Raw genomic sequence first — 25,437 nt, forward strand, 5'->3', positions numbered from 1 at the left:
CCAGACTTCCATATTCTTCTTCATCTTTGATGAGATGTCAAAAAATAATAGTGATTATTTTAAGTGTTGATGTAAAAAAAAACTTGAACTAAAAATTATTTTATTTTTAAAATTGATAACGTCAAAGTGCGTTGACATCTAAAAAAAGGTGAAGAAAAATATGAAATTCTGGGTATTTATAGGGCTCACAATCAGTCTAAATTTTTCCATATTTATGTATTTATGAGTTACAAAAGTTTTGATTGTGTGGAACTAAATCATGAAATGAATTGTGAATGTTACACATATATAAAGGATCGCAAAAACCAGTCTGTGGAAGCATCTGTAGCTTCCGAAACTAGTCGTAAATAAATAAAACTCTATCAGCAAAAAACAAGTGTTTTCATTTACAATTTCATAATGCCTTACCATAAAGTGAATGCAAAAACAAATAAATATAATATATTTGATATTTTTTACAAAAATATTTCAATTTCATACTAAAATATTTCTGTGTATCTTAATGACTCATTTTTAGAAATAGGTATCAAATTGGAGTAAAGTAGTTTTGAACCGAAAAACTTTGGCTTAACAGTCCATGACACTAACCACGGGACCACAATTTGACACAAAGTTATTAAACTGATAAACAAATATTGACTTAATTTTTTTAAAATCATTTTGGGTAAAGCTCCAAATTTTACCTTTTCAAACTGAACAATTCAATTCGGTATTTCGTATCTAGGCCACTAACAGCTAGAGCAGTGCATTGCGAGTTTCAGCTATACTGCAGTCTTTCCTGAAGTTATTACATCCATCCCGACATTTTCTCATTTGTAGAGGCTTTAGAGGTATTCATGTTGTGTTGTGCTGATCCAGGAAAGACGATAGGATGCTGCAGGCTACCGGCTGCAAACGTAACAGTCTGAACGTGATGTTATGGAATTGAAAAACCTTTACACGTATATGGAAAACGAATCTTTTTATTATTTTAAAAATAAAACTCCTGTATAATACCACTTATTGAGTTTTATTTTCTTATACACGACTTGTTTAGAAAACTACAGTTGTTTTATTAACACGTGATAACAAACATTAAGGAGAAAAAAGGGGCGGGAGTTTAAGGGCAGGACTTTGTTTAATGGGAACATAGATAATAATGGTGATATATTTTGGAAAAGCATATTAATTATTTATTAATGTTTTATCGGAATAATTATTCATAACTTAACTTTACTTAAAGACTGAGTATAATAATTCAATTGTGTGTGAGTTAAATGAGTGGTTAGTTTCCATTATGTGATTGGCAAACTTTGGAAAAAAAATACTTCTAATTATTGAAATTGGATCATTTATCTAGGATCATAATCATGGGTACAATTGATGAATGTTACACGTGTGTACAGTGATCACTTAAACTAGCCTATGACGGTCGTAAGCCCCGTAAATGCCCTGACTTCAGATTCTTTTACATCTATGTTGAGATGTCAAAAAAATCATGTAAAAAATAAATCGTAATTGGAGATAATCCAAAATTGTAAACAAGTTTTTGGATACACTCAAAATGTTTTAACAGTTCAACCAACTGCCAAACATTTCATCCTTTGTGATTCAGAATTAATTATCATCGTCGTGTTACACCGGTGCAGCCTTAGCGAGTATCGGATACCAGGCTAACATGATGCCTCTGGGACTAATGCACCCACTGACTACCCACTTCCTCATCAATCAGGATACCCTTGACGTCAGCCGACGGGATTACTGTACGGCGCTCACGATTACTTAAGCTGACTAATTGGCACTTTAACGAAGAAAGAAAATTATCTGCTTTTAAAGTACTTAAGAGCTTTTTGAGTTGTGTAAAAGGAAATAAAGTAATGTTATTAATAGCGGAGGAGGAGATTATTTTGAGACTTATCTTATTCTTCCACTATTTAAATTTAATTCATATATTATTTTTCTAATTATTTACTTTCATAAGTTGGTTTACAACAATAGTTCTTATGATCCTCTAAGAAGCTTACGTAGTGTATGCAAGTTGATAAATTTGTGGCGAAAAAATATGCTTAACTTTTAATTCGGTTCCGCAGTGAAGTAATTAGGGTGTTTGGCTATTGTGCGGAGGTCCCGGGTTCAATTTCAGAAGGATTAACATAAATATGATTGATTTTTCACTAAAATACATATTGAATTTTTCTCTGGACTGGACCTAAAGCGAAAGACCAATAATAACCTTTCCTTCGTGTGATCAATGATCAAGATAACATTGCTTCTATATTACTATACTCTTCACTATCATAGCACTTCTTACACACTTAAAACTACACAAAATGTTTAACAAATGCGATTTTGGTCGACCCGAAGACCAACATGCACTAAGGGTTGTAGCATAAACATGCATTAAGAACCGAGGTCTAAGACGCACTCATGTTAGACCTCGGTTCTTAAAGCATGTTTGTGCTGCAACACCTAGTGCAGGTTGGTCTTCGGGTCGACCAAAATCGCATGCGTTAAACAATTTTTGTAGTTTTAAGCATGTAAATAGTGCTATCGTGGTGAAGAGTAGTATTGTTTGCATGCTGTGGTAGTGATTGTCCTGACGAAGAGACGGGTACGTCTTGAAACCGGTAGACACAAAAATCTCGGTGAATGCTTAAATACTAATATTACTAACATTTTCGTAAAAAATGTAAATGTAAAAATGACAAACCACAAAGTAAATGCTTGAAATATTAATAATATTGACACATTTTTTCATTTTCACAAGACATATCATTAATTAACATTTTCGTTATAATTATTGATATTTTATTAATGCTAGAATTAATTATTTGTAACAAAAATCTTGGTTTAATTAAGCTTCATCTCCATTTCAGAAATCGTTGAATCGTACCAGATGTCTCTATTTTTCCTTTGTCAATTCATCGTATTGCTTGAACGGACAAGCTTTTTACTGGACAAAGCTTTATTTTACAATGTAATGATATTTCTATTATTGATAGAAATATAAAATATTGTAACACAATTTTACTTTTTATTAATATTGCATTATACAATTATTTGAATGTTAAAATAAACATCTGTATAAGACTCCTTTTGAGTTTATTAATGTAAACACGACTTGTTCGAGACTACTGATGTTTTAATCAATACCTATTTTAACATTAAAGAATTTTTAAGTATTGATGAGAACATCTGTGGTTTTTAAAACTAGTCGTGCTTACAATAAACAACAAAAGTAGTCGTGTACATGTGTTAAATTGTAGTACTTAAATAACACAATTAATCTTCTACTCTCATAACTGTATTTGTATTTAAGTGATTTGGATTATATTTTAATTTAGGTGCCGTCCGACATGTTGACAAGTGCCTTTTATTCTCCGGATAATGTAATAACAACGCATGTGATTCGTATTTTGTATGTGTTTAAATAGACTGTGACCGTAAAAAGATGGGTATGCCTTGAAACTGGTACAAATATTCTTGTATTCGTCTATATACTAACATAATAAACATTTTTCCAAAACACTCTATTATATTTAAATAAAAATTACGAAGATATATTCATTTAATTTAATATAACGAAAGAAAAGATCTTGGTATAATCAATTATTATGATGTGAAATATTTTTTTGTGGCGATGCGACGCGATGCTCAAAGAAAGTGTTTTTACAAAATAAATACGTAACGTCTTGACTTGGAAATAAGAATGAAAAAAATACAATGTGGGTTTTTCGAGGATATCCAGCAAAACACTGACTTGCAGTTTTCGCGAAAACATATTAAAAATCGAAAATGAGTTTATAAATTATTTATGTACAGTCTAACGCATTTTCGATCCCACGTCAGTACAAACAGAATGATTGATGGAAGAGAATTAATTTAAACCCAAATACTGTGCTAGGTAACTCTTGTAAAGGGATCGCCTTAAATATCGCATGAACCACTGGTTCCCATTTTTTTTTTGTCGAGCACCTTAAATAAGAATATTCCGCCGATTCAGGAAACGACTTTGCCTAAATGTCGCCTTAGAGACGAAGAGGAGAAATATAAATAAATTACCCACTTTTGAGCTCTCCATTGTCCTAAGGCCTCCAGTATCTCGTAGAATAACTCTTTAGCACTCACTAGGGGGTGATATCGCTTTTTTTGAGAACCTATGGTATAAACTTTTTCAGATTTTTTTCTAAAATTAGAAGAATCAAGATAAAAGATGGAACAGATTTAATGATTTTAAACACTCTTATAGATACAACATTTTGAGTGTGTCCAAATACTTGTAATTATCTCCAATTATAGGAGTTACTTTTCAAATTATTTTTGACATCTCATCAAAAATTAAGAAAAATATGGAAGTCTGGGCATTTACGGGGCTGACGACCGTCATAGGCTGGTTTAAGTGATCACTTTACACACGTGTAACATTTACCAATTCTACCCATTATTGACAACCACATTACTAAAATTCTTGGAAGTTTTATATATATAAACCAAATTAAAAACATTGTTCGTGAATCACTAGAACTTCACTAGAGACATTTATTGGTGATATGAAAAGAAGCTTTTTATTGAGCAGGAACTTTTATAATAGTATGTGAGGTCCAAATCCTGGATTATAATCACACACACGAGAAACGCCAGAAAAATATAAGAGTTTCTGCTCAATAAAAAGCTTCTTTTCATCTCACCAATAGATGTGTCTAGTGAAGTTCTAGTGATTCAAGAACAATACTTCTTATTTGGTTAATATATATAAAACATAAAATTTTTTAGTAGTGTGGTTGTCAATAATGGGTAGAATTGGTAGATTATGATTAGAAGGAAAACAATCCTTTAAGTTATTTAAAAACCGTTCAGATTGTTAGCAAAGAAAATAAGAATTATTAAACTATTTTCATTATTTGATTTAGCAGTCACCTTCTGGTATTATTAACCAATTTATAATTTAAACATTACTTAGTTAATACTTTATGTTCTCGATAGTAAAATAAATAAATTTCATAAATAAATAACAATAAGAAACAGCTCTTACTCCCTCTATATCCTTCAACGTCCTAATAACACAACTGTAAAATTAATACTTAGCTTCATAAACGTTGTTTTAAAATAACGCGGAATTTATCGAAACACGTGTAACGATAGATTTTTAGACATATGGTGTGGTTTTATGTACCAAATAAAGTTTTAAAAAATTGCAACTTATAGTATTGCAACTTTAATGAATTCTCGATTGCAAAAAAAAAACAAAAAAAAATAAAGGCATCAACAACGAAAAATAACCCTAACTGTCCTTGTCGCTTCAATTTATCAAGTGGGCCATCAATATTTAAGAAATGTATTTATATATTTCTATAATTAAAAGCTTAATAATTTTGTTTTCAAGGAATCGACAAAAAATTGTCCTTGTAAAATACAAATTTTAATTTTAAAAACACTAATAGCATCACCAAAGCGTCGTGTACCGTAGGTATATTAATTTTCGAGCAACAAAATGATAAATTACTAAGCCTACCGTAGTTAATATTCCCCTTCACAGTGAATTGATGAATGAACTAACTGAAAGAAAAAACAAATTTTTACTTCATCGATTATTTAGAAATTATTGTACATTATTGTCTAATGAAATAACGTGTTGCTTATGTTGATATCTAAAGAATTATACTGAAAAGGATATTTTTATTCATTTATTTATTCTATCAGACATTGGATTATTCATCCTACGGATGGTATATCAATATATATTATAGGTGTCTTATACGAAGCATTTATCGTTTAAATATAAAAGAAAATTCAATTTTCTTTTATATTGAAACGAGCAATGGTTATGAGCTTACTAGCAATGGTCTTGGATCTCTTTCACATGCTGGTACAATTAAAAAAATTAATGGGAAAAATTAATCTATGGAACCCACGTTGTCATTTATGTATATCCAAAAAATGTTAAAATTACTCCTTAGTGGAGAAAACCCAGATTTGTGAACAAGTATTTGGACGTATACAAAATGTTGTGAATAAAAATGACTGGTCAAATTATAAGCTGCATAAAAATTAAATCATGTTTTCATGCCCTTTCTAACATGCAAAATAGTTTGGAGTTCGGATCTTACATACATAAAAATTAAAGGGTCTCTGCTAAACAAAAGCTTTCTCAATCCAATAAAGATGGCTGTTGTGAAACTAAATGTACTGTGTCATGAGATTGATCATATATCTAGAAGTTCGAAAAATTTAGTAGTGAGGTTTAATTCATGGGATAGTGAATGTTGCATGTATGGTAAAGTGATCATTTAACCAGCCTATGATGGGTCATGATTCCTGTAAATACCCAGATTTCCTAATTCTTCTTCATCCGTGTTGAGATAACAATTTTTTAAAATCTAATAATAGTTTAAAAAATTATAATTCATCAATGTATATCTGCTTTGATTTTATACACACATTCACGGATCTAACAAGAGTCAACTGATAAAAAATAATGACCTACGCACCTCTTGACACGAAATGGATGACAATACTCATCTCGGCATATGAGTGATGTTCTCGAAATCCTTCGTGAAAAATGCCTCATATTTGAGGGGAGAAAACGAAAATACATTTCGGTATAAACTCCGCTAAGCACCCCAATGAAGAGAAGTCGATGAGTCACGTTTTATTTATTAAGTAACGAAGAATAACTCGGTTTTTTGGGCCACATCGTATAACAGACTTGCCCCCGAAGTTTATGGTTTATTTGCTATTCATGTTATTCTGGAATAAATTCTGAATATATGCGATCTGAAAATAAACGATCATGCAAGACTGTCGAATTGAAATACGCGTACATAGGTTTATTGGTGTTAACAATATTTTGGTTGTATTCAAAATTATATTCACAAATGTCGAATTTTTCAACGTTTTTTAAAAGATTTTTCTTGATATTTCAACATTTTTGAAAACGTAATTGAAATGATCATATGGAGCATGGTTTACAACGTATTTATTTATTTATTTTATCAACACATATCTACAATTAATGTAATAGTTGTAAAATCAAACACAGACTAAATAAAACTTTTACTTAAGTACCTAGAATTGTATAGCTAAATATGGACCGTCAGTCTATTAAATACTAGTACCGACACTAATGTATGGAAGCGAAACATGGAACTGGCAAAGGAAGGATGAAAGCAGAGTGAACGCTGTTGAAATGCGCTCCCTCAGACGAATGTGTGGAAAATCATTGTATGACAGAATTAAAAACGACGATATAAGAAAGGAATGTAAGGCTGAACGAGGAATAATTGAAAAGATTAGGAAGAGTTCTTTGCGGTGGTATGGACATGTGGAGCGAATGGATAGCGAGAGAATGACTAAGAAAATATATGTGGCGAATGTGAGAGGGAAAACAGAACGTGGACGACCGAAAAAGACTTGGCACGATCAGATCAATCAGAACCTAAAATCTGACGGTGTCAAAAGTCTGCGTAATCGGAGGGCATGTATGACTAGATGTATGGATGTGAAGGAGGCGAGGAGTGTATGTCAGGACAGAAGAGTGTGGCGTTCCATCATCTCTGCCTACCCCTGCGGGGAAACGGCGTGATGGTAGTAGTAGTAGTAGTAGTAGTAGTAGTAGTAGTAGTAGTAGTCTATTAAATCTTCATATTCGTTTGAAAATGACATAACTAGGCGAAACAATTGTCGCAATATAAATTTTTATGTGTTTATTAACAATAAAATACAACTTATAAAACTAAAAATCTGTGTTTGATTTAACAATTAATACTTAAATTAATATTGAGTTCTACAATTTTAACGCCAAAATAATATACATATTTACGACATCAAAATTTGCAATAATTTCTCTAATCGGGTTTTTAAAGTTGATTTTTATTTCAATCATTGATTTTTTTCTATCATTGGATGGATCACTGTATTTATGTAAGGGGGTTTTCACTTATCATCGTAAAATATTGCTATTTTGACCCATTTCCGTCGAATTGCTCTGAATATCTACGTACTTTTAGTTTGAAACATTCATTAAAATTTTAAAAAAAGTTAGAGGTGAAGGTAAAAGTTTGAAAGTGAACTTGAAAGTGAAACAAGCGCTCAGTTCTAAAATTTTATAGAATATGTCAAACGCAGGTTTGACAACGTAAAATAGTAAAATATTATTGCTTGGCAGTCGATAAAAAACCATTATTTATGTAGTTAATTTTTTTCAGTATCTCCTAAAAAGTGCTTGTTTTTAGAGAGGGTCCTTCGAGAAATATTTTATACATTTATGAAATAAAGTTTAAAATATTTAGGTTATGAATCATGTAATTTTTTAATTGAAAAGAATATATTTTATAGATGAATAATAGAGATTTTATGAAAAAATGTAAAAACATAGTCTGTCATGCTACATTTTTTCAATGTAAAAATTATAAACTTAAAGAAGTATAAATCGTTTATATTTCTGGAAAATAAAATGATTGAAATAAATAAATGTGGTGAAGATATTGAATTGATTTGACCTACTCTATATGCATATTATTAAAATAATGAGTATTTGTACTTTTTATTGATCTATGTAATAAATTGGTGTGATCTACGTCACAAAAGCTGTTTTGTCAAATTGAAATTCAGAAACCTTCGTATCATACGCATAACGGTGAAAGAACGTACTCGTATTACTTTCAAAATTATTATATAAATATTTGATGTATCCCTTTGCTCTCCTGAAATGAAATGCGTACGCAAAATAACTTATTTCATATAAGTGTCAAATAACAGATGTCTGACAGTGACGGACAGATGACATCATTTCTTCTCTTTTTACGTTGAAATATATTTTTGTGTTCTGGAATCCGGAATATATTAAGGCATTTTCGTTTGAGTAGAATAATATGTTTAATGCCAATTGTGATTAAAGTACTTTTTAAAACTTTTATTTAAAATCAATAAACCTTGGATACTGAGACACAAAATAAAACTTTACTCTGTTTTTATAATTTTATTTGATTAAATATTTTATTATATCACACACAAATTTGTTTGTATTTATACCATATATATATATATATATATATATATATATATATATATATATATATATATATATATATATATATATATATATATATATATATATATATATATATATAAATATACATATATATATATATATATATATATATATATATATATATAAATATATGTATGTACACACACACACACACGCGCACACACACACACACACACACACACATACACACACTTACATACAAATCATTAACTTTTTGAGGCATTGCGGGGTTAAAAGTGTTCCACCTTTTTATTATTTTAAATTGCATGGTGGTATCTTTTTTATACTACTTCAAAAATGTAATGTTTGTAATTATTATAATGATTATTTAAAAACTTTTGGGCAATTTAAGTCCCACCCTATAATTAAAAACCTAATGACGTTTTGATTTATTTTTAATATATGTTTTTATAGTTTTATTTCTTTATGAATTATGATAAACATTTATTTTTCATAACTTATAAAAATATCATTTCTGTGCAACAAGGATGTATGATGTGCAAGAAAAAAAGAAACTTTGACATCAATCCGGAGACAGAGAGAGTTATCATAATTAATTGATATTTTACACATGTTATTTAAGGACCATTTGGCACCGTTTGAGCGCTAGGCCCATTAAAAAATCGAAAAAAAGTGAAAACGGCCCGGCGTAATATTCATGCCTTCATACTAACAATTTTCAAAAAAGCACATAAAATTTCCTGAAAAATTTAAGTTTTCAAGAAGTCGTGCCTAATAAAACTATTGAAATATTTTTTCACGGGAGACGACTCACTTTGATAATTCAGTATCCTCCCTCGCGGCCTTGATATCACGTGCGGCTCCAGCGACGCACGTCACGCCGCTCGTGGCGCGGAGAGAGCGTGATGCCGGGGTCTCTGCGGGGTTGGACGGTGCAGCCTCCGACGCCAGTACATCGGCGGGTGGTAATAAAATTCCTGAAAGAAAAATAAATTATGAAATCTTCAATATTTTTTCACGCTGGATGATTTATTGCTAAGAAATATTTTTTAATAGCAAATCTAATAAAATTAAGGAAAATGTTCATATAATATATTTATTGCTTCATTTTACGATTCTTCTTCTTTTAACCCTTATATTTGCAACTACTTTAAATTTTAAATATTACATTACTTTTTTTTACAACATCACATACTAATATAAGAGTTTCTGCTTAGTAAAAAGCTTGTTTACATCTCACCAATAGATGTCTCTAGTGAAGTTCTAGTGATTCAAGAACAAGGTTCTAAATTGGTTCATATATATAGAACTTTCAAGAATTTGAGTAGTGTGGTTGTCAATAATGGGTAGAATTGGTGAATGGTACACGTGTGTAAAGTGATCACTTAAACCAGCCTATGACGGTCATCAGCCCCTTAAATGCCCAGACTTCCATATTCTTCTTCATCTTTGGTGAGATGTCAAAAAATAATATTACATTACTGTTGATGTTTTACGTCCAGGGACTCCTATTATCGGCTACAAAAACTGCAAGGATTTAAGTGATTTTACGAACTCGCAACCAGCGCACTAAATTTAGTGTGCCTTTGCTGTTGCGGTATCGATGGCGTGGAATGCTATTTCACCAGAAGTTAGAAATAGTGAAAGTAACATGATAATCAGAACATAAACTATTTTACACAAGTATGTTTGTATTCATATATATATTGTACATACAGACTTCCATATTCTTATTCATTTAGCCTGATATGTCAAAAAATAAAGTAAAAAATAAGTCTTGATTGGAGATAATCCAAATTTTTGAACAAGTATTTGGACACACTCAAAATATTGTAAATCGTGCTACATATCACAAGTTCAAAGTGTAAATACCATCAAAATGGTATCAAAATGGTTCAATTTCATCTAACTTTTCCTCGTCGCCTATGGTAGGTAAGAGATCTAGCGACTTACTAGGTATAGTTAAAATATCAATCGATATTGAAGTATGTGTGATCTATTGAATAAACATAGCGGTTTCAAACCTTATCTTTTGGTCAAATAATTCCATTAAAGTTGGAGATGTATCAAGATTCGATGGTAAATAACTGAACATAACCCTTTCTGGAGTTATCCGGTCTCGGAAGGTCCATTTCATAAGGAGGAAAGTTTTTCTCTTCACAAAAGAAGTTTGGGATCCGTCTGAGGAATACCCATAACCTTTCACCCCCAAACTTTTACCCTCTTCACCCCTTTGACACAGGCTGTAGAGAGAGGGACCACGTAAAATCTCCGCTATTTATATCGAAGAGTACGATATTTGTTTGAACAGAAAATACATCGTGACAGAAACAGAAAATAAAAATGCCCATGTACCTGTTACATGAGAATCTCGTTCAAAGGATGTCATCATAAATATATAATAATAAAAAAAAACATTGAGGTATACGAATGGGTGGCGAAAGAATAGTTAAGGTAATTAATGAGATTTTAAAAATAGGAGCAGAAAAAGACCGAGAAAAAATTGTTATAGTCAAGTATTTCATATACTTGAAATTGCTCAGAAGTCGAAATAATTTGCGGGGATGTATGACGAGATGCATGAATGTGGAAGAGGCAAAATTTGATTATTTAAAAAAAAATAAAAAAGTTTTTGAAGACAGAGAATTGTGGCGTTCTATTCTCTCCCTCTAGCATTGCAGGAAACAGCAGCATTATGCTTAAATAGTCTTATGTTGTACAAAAAATACGTAAGTTTTGTTATTGCTGTAGTAAAAATATTGAGGGATTATAAGAAAAAACAAAGTTATGAATGGAAATACTTTTAGTAGTTTTTCTCCTTCGATTTTTTTATCTATTTTTTCTTTTTTTATTACTTTTTTAGTTTATAATTTCAACACAAAGAAACATGCTCGCGCACAAATTATTACAGCCAACCACATTCGAAAACCTAATCATCACCAACCTAGAAAATTTAGAAAAAAAGAAAAGAAAAACATTAATTCATGATAAATTTATACAAAAAATTCTCGCTATTGCTATTTTTATTCCCGTTAAACTAAACTCCATCCCTTAACATACCTTCTCCAGCTATTACCTTACCCACCTATATCAGTACCTAGGTTATATATTTACTGCTTTTTAGTTTAAAATTTCACCTGCTGATGAGAATATCTGTACTTCTCGAAACAAGTCATGTTTATATTAATAAACTCAAAAATTGATCTTATACATACAAGTGTTTTATTGTTATTTTTCAATAATTAATTTGAGTTTTTAAAAATTTATTTTCCGTACATAAATTTGAATGGTTGAAATTCCAGCAATGAGAAAGGCAAGGAGAACATCTGTAGTTCTCGAAACTAGTCATGTTTATATTGATAAACTCAAAAAGTGATCCTTTACATACAAGTGTTTTAGTATTATTTTTAAATAATTCGTATGAGTTTTCTTTAATTTTATTCTCTGAGAAAATAAATTTATTTTCAGTACATAAATTTGAATGGTTGAAATTCCAGCAAAGAAGGCAAGGAGAACATCTGTAGTTGTCGAAACTAGGCTCGTTTATATTAATAAACTTAAAAAGTGATCTTATACATACAAGTGTTTTATTTTTATTTTTCAATAATTAATTTGAGTATTCTTTAATTTTATTCTCTGAGAAAATAAATTCATTTTCAGTACATAAATTTGAATGGTTGAAATTCCAGCAAAGGGAAAGGCAAGGCCTAATGGATGTATATTTTCAGTGACATTTATGTTGTAACATCTCATTTTGTATATTAATACTCTCGTAATGTATTTGAGGTGAGACAGAATGCCGAGTGGGAAATGAGCAAGGGACGAGCGGATGAAAAAGTAATCAAAGAAATTGACACGCTCAAAGTTTTGCAGTGAAAATTATTTACCTGAATATTGCACTTTTAAAAAAAAACGTACGTGGACTTGATATCAGATAAAATTGTATGAAAATATCTGGTAGAGATGTAAGATATGTTGAAAAAGGAGAGAAATTCTAAAATAAGAATCAAAGATCTCATTCAAATATAAGTATTAAAGAAATTTTTTGAATATTCAAAAATTAAAATGAAATAATTCATTAAAAATAAGAATTTAGGATAGTAATCAAAGAACTTTTTTTAAAAAAAAGAATGCAATAATATATTCAAAAATACGAACAAAGAATTCTTCTAGAAATGAAGACATAAGAATGTAAGAAAGTAAAATTTAAATGAAATAATTTATTTAAAAATCAGAATTTAGTATAAGAATCAAAGAACTCATTTATTTTAAAAAAAATAAGAATGAAATAATATAATCAAAAATTAGAACAAAGAATTCTTTCAGAAATGTAGACATAAGAATGTAAGAATTCATTTTAAAATGAGAATCAAAGATATTATTAAGAAATTTTAAATAAAAAATGAAAGAGCTTATTTAACAAAAGAAAAAGGAGTAAATAAAAAAATAAGATTTTACAATTTTTTGTTGATTTTTTCGTACAAATTAAATCACTCGTGTTTACGAGTGATTCAATTTATACATAGAAAACTAAGCGTTTGCTTGGTGAAATAATAAATTTTTGTACAAACACTGTCTACTCTCTTATTTAAAACGGTTGTATAAGGCTGGAACATGTTTGCAAGCATCACTAGTAAATTTTTAGTTGGCTGGAAGATATTCCTTCTTAGCACTAAGCTCAGCAATGTACATCAATTTTATACAAGAAGTTTAAACAAAAATAAATAAAGAAAGGATACGACCAGTATCCTGTTTACAGCGAACTGAGAATATATTTGCCCTGGAGAGATGCCATTAATATTTCATCTTCCATCTAGTATAATGGCCAACCAGAATAGATAGTGTAAATGTAACAGGCATTTTTTATTATACAATAGTGTGCTATTATTATAAAATAAGAAATATAAAAAAATAAGTTAAAAAGTAGCTTCTTTATATGGGACAAAAGAACTGTCAAAAGTTAGTCACCCCACCTGAATAAAGTCAGCTAATCATATTATTACCGTCGCATACTTGCCGTACTTACTGTACTTATTTTTGTTAACATAACATAATTCTATATTTTACCTTTTCTTTATATATAATATTTGTAAAGTTAAAGTAAAATAATTAATTACTTTAAAAAAAAACTTTTTCTTCTAATAATACATAAATATTTTTTTGTTTATTATTGAAATGCTTTATGAAACATATAGTTGAAAAAGTATCCATGTATGTAAATGTAAAATTTTATGTCGTTATATTTTTAATTAAAAAAAATCTTTAAAATGTTATTGAACGCTCATCACGAAATAAAACGTGTTTAATTAAAAGTAATGATAATAAATAAATACAGTAAACCACATTACAACGTACATATAGTTATCTCTTTATCTTAGGAAATATTAAAAGGGTTTTTTTTTTTTAAATATATGAGTAATATTTGTGTTTTTATTATTTACAAAAATATTTCAATTTCATACTATTTCTGTAAGCACGAGTAGCTCATTATTAGAAATAGGTATCAAATTGTGGTAAAGTGGGTTCAAACCGAGAATCTCAAAAGTTTTCGACAGTAACCACAGGACCATAACCCGACACATAATTAGTTAATTTTTTAAATTGTATTTTAACATTTAACAAGCGGAAATGACTGAAATGAGTCATAAAAAATTAAAATACAATTTTAAAAACATTAACCCCTCTATGACGTCTTCTCCGATAACGCGGTACCTTACTCAACGTTATGGGGGAGTTTACTGTAAATTATGAAATATCAGCAAATAATCCCACATCTTTGGTAATAGTCTTCTTATAACAATGCAGAATGAAGATAAAATAATGAGTTACAATAATCTCATCCAATTGTGCTGTTCAGGTTATTATGACACGGCCGACCTAGTATGAAAAGATTCACGACAAGAATGTCTCTTGTAATGCATTACATAAAACCTTTTGTTTCCCAAATTGCCCGAAATCTGTTTTCTTTTGTCAGCTGGTCAGCGTAATATAACAGGCGGAACTGGCATTATGGGCTTTATACAGACGGAATAAGTAATGTTCGTCATTAGGGCTCGTGAATATGGACGGTTGTATTTTAAATAATGCGTCTTTAGACATTTTTTTTAACAAATGGCTCAAAGTAAGAAATTTTCCGTTTCCTTAAACGATAAAAAAATTCATTAAGGCCTAGATCGCAGGCGTTCAAATTACACTGCTGCAGCGAGGGCTGGAAGTACATATGTTCATTTTAATTTTTTAAAGATATATACTGGAACTTATTATTTTTTTAGAATACATATTGCGTCGGGTTGTGGTCCCGTAGTTAGTGTCGCGGACTCTTGGGTCAGAGTTTCTCGGTTCGAACCCAGTCTACTACAATTTGATACCTATTTCCGAAAATGAGCCGCTTAGGCTCACAGAAATAGTATGTAATTAAAGTATTTTATGAATAGTAAAAACACCAATATTTCTCTTTTTTTTTAAAAAAAGTTTTTTTTTAATATTAAAAAAGCCTTCCTTCCCTCTAACCCTTACGCGCACCCAATGGTACATAGAGCACTGCATCGTATGGATGGGTGATATCTTGATCGTTACTGTCCAAAGAACTGAAGAATCCGTCGTAAATAGACATTGGCTAGAATCAAGCCATCCGAGTGTGATACCTGACGAATGGACTTGTCGGTGCGTTTAGCTGTCCATAGACGATACGTTGTGCTATGCACCATTCAGGTAGAAACAGGGATTTGAAAATGTAATATTTGTTTTAGTAAGAACGTAAAAATACTAGGATATATGATTTCTTTGTCTGCTGTTGCGGATAATACCCAGGGTGGGGTGTGTGTCACGTCTTCTTATGGACTAATAAATGCGCGTCATTAAGGACCCTAAAGACGTACTGGAAGATTGAGCGGAGCTAAAGGATTTCCCGTCATTGATTACAGTTCCATACCACCCCTTTCTACGTCTGTAGGAGAAATGCAAGATACTGAAATACTTGTATAATGGAAAAAGCAAAAACATTAATTTAATAAGTATTATTATATTTTCGTTGAAAATTAATGCCAAGTTAATGTTTTTATTCATATCTAAAAATAAATAGAAAAGTTTGGTGAGCTGGAAATATTTAGGTAAATGAGAACTACTTAAGAGACTACTTAATGAACTGAGTGACTATTTTGTACATGTTTGAAAACCATTTATTTTTAAATATACTCATGTAGAAATTTATATTTCAAGGAACAGAAATATAAAGGATTTCATAAAACAAACATCTGGGTAGCCATTAATGACTGAAAAATTTAAGCTATAGAGTTGCGAATCATTTTTTTTTATATAAACGGTTCATGTGTTATCTTGAATATTTATATGATTGCGCGGATATGATCGTTATAATCCATACCATATTATTATTTTTATCAGTAATTAGTTCATTTTTAAAGAAATAATCGTTTTTATTAAAGAAACAATGATTTCAATTTCATACTATTTTCACGTCAGACTATGTAGGTTATAAACTATCATTGTCAAAAAGAGGTATCAAATTGTGGTATTGTGAGCTTTATCATAGAAACTAAAACCGAAACTAGAGTTCACGACACCTGCCACGGGACTACAACCCGACATGAATTTAATATATTTTCATATTTTTAAATTTCATATAATTCACTACTAAATATTATTTTTAAAATAAACGAGAAAAATTCAAAGATGTGGTTTCGTTCTATAAATATGTAAGTGAAGCTTCAAACTTCAGGTTAGGCACAAAAAACCAAGACTTGCGTAGCTGATCTACCGAATACGACAAGGGTCACTGAATCCATAATTCCATAGGCATGCCATATAAAAAAACCTGAAAATTTTGGTGCAAAGGAAAAAGGCTGACCATAAATCATTCGTTATGGGTCCATAACGAGTAAAGTTTATCGGACCAATGTAAATTTTATAATATTTAGGACGTGTTTTTTTTTTCGTCCCTCGATATATCGCTCACTCCTTTCAAGAACGTCATAAATCAAAAATCGACAATTTTCAGTTGTGCATGTTTTCGGAATGCCCAGAAAATGTACTATATCCCAGCAAAAGCGGCATATTTTTAACTTAATATTTACCCGTTACAGGGCATAAAGTGTTGTTTATGCATTTTGAAGAAAAGGTATTGTTTAATTATTTTTTGAAATATACTAATTATTTTTAAATGGAGAAAGAACCTTCAGGTTTCACCTAAAAAGATCTGTTGCACAGTAAAAAGTTCAATAAGTGGCTTGATATTTATTTTTAATACATTGTATTATATTTTTAAACTTTAAAAACGTTCTCCTGAAAAATCAAGTTTTTTGATTTATGACGTTCTTGAAAGGAGTGAGCGATATGTCAGAATGTTAGATAAGGCAAAGTACGAATTTTATCATTCAACTCATCAATAAATAACCTTCGTTAGCGAGAAAAGGATATGATGACAAACTACTAAAAAAAAAAAAAAAAAAAAAACATTTATCTATTTTTGTATTATGTATATCCGAAATTAACAACACGATTCAAATGTTAATATTTAAAGATCAATTTCATTAATTATTCGGCGATCACTAAGTAGTCATTTGTGGTATTATATTATTAATTGAATTTTTACTGCTTATAATAAATAATAATAATAATAAAGCCCTTATCCGCACCCCAATGGTGCATAGGGCACTGTGTCATATAAACGCAGTGTTATCTTGATCGTTTACACATGAAGGAAAGGTGATCAGCCCTCCGCTTCAGGTACCAGTCCATGGTAATATTGAATAAATATCACAGTGAAAAAATCACTTATATTTATTTTACCTCCCTTGGGATTCGAACCCGGGACCTCCAGAACGGTAGCCGTGCGTGCTGACCATTACACTACGGAGGCGGACAAAATTGCTTATACCACTATTTATTAAAACTTTTTTTTAATTGTTGCAAACAAATGGGAAGTATGTTTTAAAAAAGTCATTGTTAAATAAGTTGTGTTGGTTTATTTCACATTTAAAAATTTACCTGAATGTCTTGAAAATATTCCCTATTGATTTTTTTTAATTCTAAAACTTTAAATACAAATAATATTCTTTATTCCAATCCTTTCTGTGATAAAAGGTGCCAAGGGCACTGCATCGTTTTAACGCAGTATTTTATTGAAGATACTATCAATAAAAGTCCATGGTAATTGAAAATAAATATTGGAGTGAAAAAACACAAATATAATATTTATATTATTCTCAATATGATTAATATTTAAAGCACTTTGAAGTTAGTCATTTTTACTTAAATATATTTTTTTTAAATGTTAAAAATATTAGTATATAACCACTCGCCGAGATTTTTATGTCTACCGGTTTCGAGACGTGCCCGTATCTTCGTCAGGACAATCACTACCACAGCATGCAAACAATACTACCCTTCACTGCCATAGCACTATTTACACACTTAAAACTAAATAGTGCTATGGTAGTGAAGGGTAGTATTGTTTGCATGCTGTGGTAGTGATTGCACTGACAAAGAGACGGGTACTTCTCGAAATCGGTAGACATAAAAATCTCGGTGAGTGGTTATAAACTAATATTACTAACATTTTTGTTATAAAAAATGAAAGTACAAATGTTTATTTTGACCCCCCTGAATATCGAATTTCGGACCTCCAGCACGATAGCCTAATACGCTAACCACTACAGCCAGATTGAGAGTACCTAAGGGTAAAAAAAATATAGTAAAATACGTCTAAACAACATTAAATTGTTGATTTTATGACGTATAAAACAAGTTTTACTATCGGTAATAGTTGAATTGAGGCTGATCAAATTCAATACTGGAAGACGAATAAAATTCGCTCCAATTTTGATAATGGATCTTGGACGAACAGCACGAATTCGTCGTAAAGCTTGACTAGGGGTGGCTACATATTATGTATATATGTGCTTTATGTTGTAGAAACCACATATGATTCTCAAAGTATCACAATTAGAATATCCTTATTTCATAAAAGATTTTTGTGAGTAAATTATTGCATCACACATGAAACAAGCTACGAATATCTCTATAATTATCTATCCCAAAGATCGTATTTATTGATATGAAATGCTGTATATATCAGCGGTTTTATATTAAAATTCAATTACGAAATGCCTCCAACAAATTATTATCCGTTATAATTAATAATATTCATGTTTATAATGTAATATTATAGCGCTGTGTGAAAAGCGAAAACTTTGTGAAATATCAAAGGTTAACAGATAGAAATAGCAGAAGCAAAGCAATGTTTTGTTGTTTTGTGGTTTACCTTCTAATTTTAATTCACAATCATAAGTATTCCAAAAGTATTATTTATAAGTATTGTTATTAATTATTTTTATTTTTTCCTTTTAATTTTTTGTCCGCCTCCGTTGTGTAATGATCAGCACGCTCGGCTACCGTCCTGGAGGTCCCGGGTTCGATTCCCAGGTGAGGTTAAATAAATAAAAGTGATTCTTTCACTCTAATGTTTATTCAATATTACCCTGGACTGGTACCTAAAGCGGATGGTTGATCACCTTTCCTTCGTGTGTTAACGATCAGGATAACACTGCATTTATAAGATGCAGTGCCCTATGCACCATTGGGTGTGGATAATGGTTTGAGTATGAAAAAGATTTTTTTAAAGGTTTTTAATCTTTCTCGTTTTTTGAACGTTGAGGGGTAATCTGTAAAATGTTTTGATATTTAGAAAATAAATTAGTTATAAAATACATTTTGACTAGCCAGTGGTTAGTATTTTATATGAATTTATTTAGACACAAAAGGCCGCAGATGCATGAAATATATGAAATGGGATCCATTACAATACGATATGGTAAATTTTGAATAACATCTTATTTAATTGACACAAACAATCCCAGAATTCTACTCGTAAATTCGTCCAACCCTTAGACTCCAAGTTGAAAGTCGTATAGAATTTTTGAATTATAATCAGCAATGGTTACTTCCATAGCGATATAAAATAATTTATGACTGTAATTATTCACGATTTATTCAGGGATCTAAGCTAATAGGTACACAGAATACTTCAAATAATAAAATAGAAAACTGAATGTAAGAAATTTAATTTTTTGAAAAATTTCATGGTAAATATTTTATGCCATATTAATAAAAGACACAGTTTAATAAATAAAAACACCTTTTTCGCTAGTTCAACTTTTTATGATTCTAAAAGCTTTTATTGTTTTATCCACCTCCATAGAGTAGTGGTTTACGCTTTTGATTACAATACGGCAGGACTTGGATTCGATTCTCAGAAATGTAATAAAAATGTTAAGTCATCCATATCCAAACGAACACATTGAATATGAAATGCTTAATTCATTGATTTTTTTAGAACAAATTTATAAGAATATTGTAAATATTACTTTTTTACACTAATCAATGAATTTTATACGAATCAATTAATTTATTTTCCCGTTGTTCTTGATAATAATCAAATTTTAACTCATTCATCAATTTGCCATGAAGGGAAACATTTTCCGATGTAGCTAAGTCATTTGTCATTTTCTTGCTCAAAAATTAATGTACCAACAGTAAACAATGTTGAGGTGATACTTTTAGTATTTTAAACAAAATATGCTATAAAAAATCTGGCGTTTCCTTCCAAACAAAATGATTAAAAAGTTAATTTTTGTAGTGTTTTAAACAAATACTTAAATATTCACACCAACTTAATTAAATAATAATAAAGGAACATTTTTTTTGGTGTTGTTGTTGATTCCTTTACATACATATTAATTTTTCTGTGGTTTGTGTTTTGTCTTTTTTCGATCATGATTTTTTTTTTAATTTAAAAGTTGAATTCTCATTTTGTTAGCTTATTATATGAAGACCTTAAATAATATTATACGGAATGCTTACATTTGTTTTCAATCTACCGGAATGTTAAAATTTTAGAGAAAAATCTTCCTCCGTTCTAAGACGATAAATGAATTCAAACTTTTTAAAATAAAATTAAAATATTGTTTTTAAACACTTGTATTTATCGTACTTTTTTTCAAGCCGTTTCGATATGAACTCTGTCATATTCAGGGATGGACATGTACTTACCCGTACATGTCAATAAGGTTCTTGTCGAAACCAGTCGAAGCTTAATTGATTGATCAATTCTTGTTATAACAAAATTATCAAAAAAACATTGAAACCGTTTGTTACATAACGGGTAGAATTTTTTTATAATTATTAAAAGCCGCTAAAGCTTAGTGGCTGACGTATTTGACTACAATACTGGTGCCCGAGTTCGATTCCAAGGGGGGTCAAAATCAAATAAATTTATTTTTCTACTTAAATATTTATTTTTATTACCATAGAAAACTTAAGATTGCATCAAAATGATTTTGTCAAATGAAAGTGTCCAAAATCAAAATGTCATTTCAGCGTTCAATATTCAAGAGATAAATGTTCTGTCTTATGCTGAGACGCCTTTATTATATTGTATATGAGATATTATTGTTGGCCATAAAATAATTAAGTAATAATCAATTTCGAGACTACTTATTCTTAAAGATATGTTAGCAGATTCGTTATGATTTACCTTACATTAAATTAATGAGGTATTATTTTCTGTCAATAGGCATTGCAAAAAATAACGAAGCAATAATTATACCTGAACGTAGCGTTCGTTAAAAATACCTTTGGGCATCTAATTTATAAAAGGAAACGGTTCGCAAGAGAAAAACGTATCAAGAAAGGATTACAGGTAAAATTAGTGGTTAATTATTGGGCCTAGGGGACCCGGACGTGGAATGTTCCATATTATAAGGGATGAAATTAAATGATTCCACTCCGATCACGTAACTACCGCCAGAACGAGATATAACTAACTGGAGGCTAATGACGTTATATCTGGAGATAGGAATACAGTCGCGTGGAAAGGGTTAAATCTCAGATAACTGATATAATTTACAACATAGGACAGGTAGTTAAATTGATTATTTTAATATACTAATTGGTGATTTAATTTTGATAAATTCATGTTAACAATAAGGAATTCTTATGCATATATATCGTAATCGTTAGTTCGTAAATTGAATATACTAGAACGATTGGTAATTGATAAATATCTAAACACATCTTTAAGGTGGTATGGACATGTGTAGCGAATAAGAAAATATGAGAGTAATCAGAGAGCATGTATGACTAGATGTATGGATGTGAAGGAAGCTAGGAATGTGTGTCAGGCAGAAGAGTGTGGCCTTCCATCCTCTCTGCCTACTCCTGAAGAGAAACGGCGAGATGGTATTAGTAGTAGTTGTAGAAATAGTCTAATCGACAATAAATGAAGAAACCAATCTATAAAACAAAATTACATAGGCTGTTATTTTACATTTTTTCTCTTGACGTACATGGTTGTATGATACGTTTTTGATAAATAATTTTTTAGCATGCTTTTCATATTGCATTGTACATATGTTGATATTATCAGACAAGGGGGCGAATATGAATGGTTACGCGATCCACCAGTCGACCGCGGTCAACGCTATTGCCCCTGGTTATATAGTGATAAATTTAATCAGCTAAAGACTAAGTGTATGTTAAATGCTCAGATTCAAACTTATGACTCTATTGAGATAAATTATTAATATTATATATTTTTTTATTAACATCATGATATTAATATTATTTATTATATTACTTATTTATTATATAATTATATTTATACTATTTATATATTATATCAGTCCTGGGATTCTCAGACTTCCATCGTCTTTCATACGTGTTGCCTGATTTCAAAATCCGCCAGATCCATGTAAGTCGATTTTACAAAAAAATGCAAAATTCTCCGGGTAACATTTATGTTTCAAAGATTTGTTTATCTTTCGATAAAATATTATGAAATGGAGAATTTTCATTTTTTGTATTTTTTTTTCAGTATTTAAAAAAAAACTCGAGACACAAACCGATAATGACGTCATCTTTATTTTTGACCTATTCCCGCTCTTTTAAAATATTTTTTAGCTGTTTTTTTTTCGTAAGTATATAAATATTTTAAACAATAAAACCCACAATTGGCATTCCGATAGAGTATTTATTATAAAATCATATAATTTTTCAGGAGAACGTTTTTAAAGTTTAAAAATATAACACAATGTATTAAAAATAAATATCAAGCCACTTATTGAACTTTTTACTGTGCAACACATCTTTTTAGGCAAAACCTGAAGGTTTTTTCTCCATTTGAAAAATATTTATTATATTTAAAAGAAAATTAAACAGTACCTTTTCTTCAAAATACAAATACAACACTTTCTGCCCTGTAGCGGGTAAATATTAAGCTAAAAATATGTCTATTTTTTCTGGGATATAGTACATTTTCTGGGCATTCCGAAAACATGCGAAACTAAAAATTGACGATTTTTGATTTATGACGTTCTTGAAAGGAGTGAGCGATACATGTTTCATATCAAGCTGAGACATCTATGATAAAAAACTTAATATTGAATTGTGTATGTCGAAATGAGAATTTTGAGTTTTTTTGCCAGGATAACATATAAGGTTTTATTTCATAATACACATCATTCTGTCGTGAAATATAAATATGGTTTTATGATTCGGTTTAGCCCCGTTCATACCACACTCTCTGGCCATAAAGTTAAGCCGAGATACTTGGTCTAAAGCGGCTATAATGTAGGAATAAAGAATAATGCCATGAAGACGAAGTGTCTATGAAAAACGAAACAAAAACATAATACGAAATAAAATACGATTCATCAACTAAAATGTGCCGAAAAACCGATCAATGTAATTTTTTACACGTCTTTACTTATGACTTAATGAAAAAATACTGTATTTATGAAAGATGTATGAGTAAATTGAAGTATTTAACGTAAATAAACATTGATTCAAATATTAAAATTAAATATGAAGAAGAAGAAGAAAGTCTGGACATTCAAGGGGCTGACGACCCTCATAGGCTGGTTTAAGTGATCACTTTACACACGTGTAACATTCACCAATTCTACCCATTATTGACAACCACACTACTCAAATTTTTTGGAAGTTCTATATGTATATGAACCAATTTAGAAACCTTGTTCTTGAATCGCTAGAACTTCACTAGAGACATTTACTTCTTCATCTTTGAAGAGATGTCAAAAAATAGCATGAAAAATAACTCCTATAATTGGAGATAATCTAGGTTTTTGAACAAGTATTTGGACACACTCAAAATGTTGTAATTAAAATTAAAAAATTGTAAAAAATCTTAAGAGTTTATTTTTTCTTCTTCTTCTAAACCTTATCCGCACCCAATGGTGCATAGAGCACTGCACTGAATTGACGTAGTGTTATCTTGATCGTTACTTACATGAAGGCAAGGTGATCACAAGGTAATATTAAATTAATATTATAGTGTAAATTTACTAATATTTATTTTCATCTCTCCTAGAATCGAACCCGGGACCTCTAGCACGGTAACTAAACACGCTACCCATTACACCATGGAGGTGGATCGATATGAATTTATAGATATGGATGAGTTTATTTTTATAAATGCAACTAGTTTTGAGAACAACACATGTTCTCATCTATACGTAAAACTCCAAACTACTGGTGTTTACATTAGACAAAATGGTCCCATTCGAGTGTTTTAATTTTAAATTTAAATCATTGCGTTATTCTATAACATTAATGGTTATTAAATTAACAATAATGACAAATATTCTATGCTTCTATGGTGGATATGTTAGATTACAATAATCATGATTTCTTGTTACTTTCATATGGCTATGAGAATACTTTGGGTAGACATTAAAATAAAAGGTTCCAACTCTAATGTACGGAAGTGAAACATGGAGTTGGCAAAAGAAGGATGAAAGTAGACTGAATGCAGTCGGAATGCGATCTCTCAGAAGAATGTGCGACAAAACGATGTATGATAGATGTGCGAATAGTGAAATAAGGAAGGAATGCAAAGCTGAGATAAGCATTATCGATAAAATTAAGAAAGGTGTGTTGAGATGGTTTGGACATGTAGAACGAATGAGTGAAGAAAGAACGGTACAACAAATTTATGAGGCGAATGTTAGTGGGAAAAGAAGCAGAGGAAGACCGAGAAAAACATGGCACGATCAGGTATGCCAAATACTTGAAAGTGGTCAGGTTAGGAGTCGTAACTATCGGCGGGTATGTATGAGGAGATGCATGAACGTGGAAGAGGCGAAGAATGTTTGCAAGGACAGAGTGGTGTGGCGCTCCATTCTCTCTGCCTACCCCTGCGGGGAAGCGGCGTGATGGTTTGTTAGTTTTTTTTTATAAAACTTTTTATCTGATAATATATAAAGGGTGACAATATTTAGTCATTTAATACATATATCAGAGTTTTCTTCAGTAACACAGAAATAAATAAAAATAAAACCAAAATACAAATATAAAACAAAACAATATTTATTTTGATTTTTCTAGTAAATGCTTTATTATTGATAAATCAATGA

At 30.3% G+C, this 25,437-nt stretch overlaps 1 protein-coding gene across 1 annotated transcript in view; it reads right to left on the reverse strand.

The window, feature by feature from the left end:
- The window catches only part of LOC148307853 (cell adhesion molecule Dscam2-like), a 196,539-nt gene extending 185,418 nt beyond the window's left edge, over window positions 1-11,121 (reverse strand). Inside the window, exons 1-2 of the mRNA XM_088262768.1 lie at window positions 11,088-11,121; window positions 9,804-9,966 (exon numbers count right to left, since the gene is read on the reverse strand). Of these exons, the coding sequence (XP_088118894.1) occupies window positions 9,804-9,966; window positions 11,088-11,121 (197 nt within the window). The remainder of the gene's footprint in view (window positions 1-9,803; window positions 9,967-11,087) is intronic.
- Between the last annotated feature and the right edge of the window lie 14,316 nt (window positions 11,122-25,437).

Source organism: Brachycentrus maculatus, unplaced genomic scaffold (genome assembly GCF_059751285.1).
Source record: "Brachycentrus maculatus isolate JH-2025_06_01 unplaced genomic scaffold, ASM5975128v1 h1tg000188l, whole genome shotgun sequence".
NCBI lineage: Eukaryota > Metazoa > Arthropoda > Insecta > Trichoptera > Brachycentridae > Brachycentrus > Brachycentrus maculatus.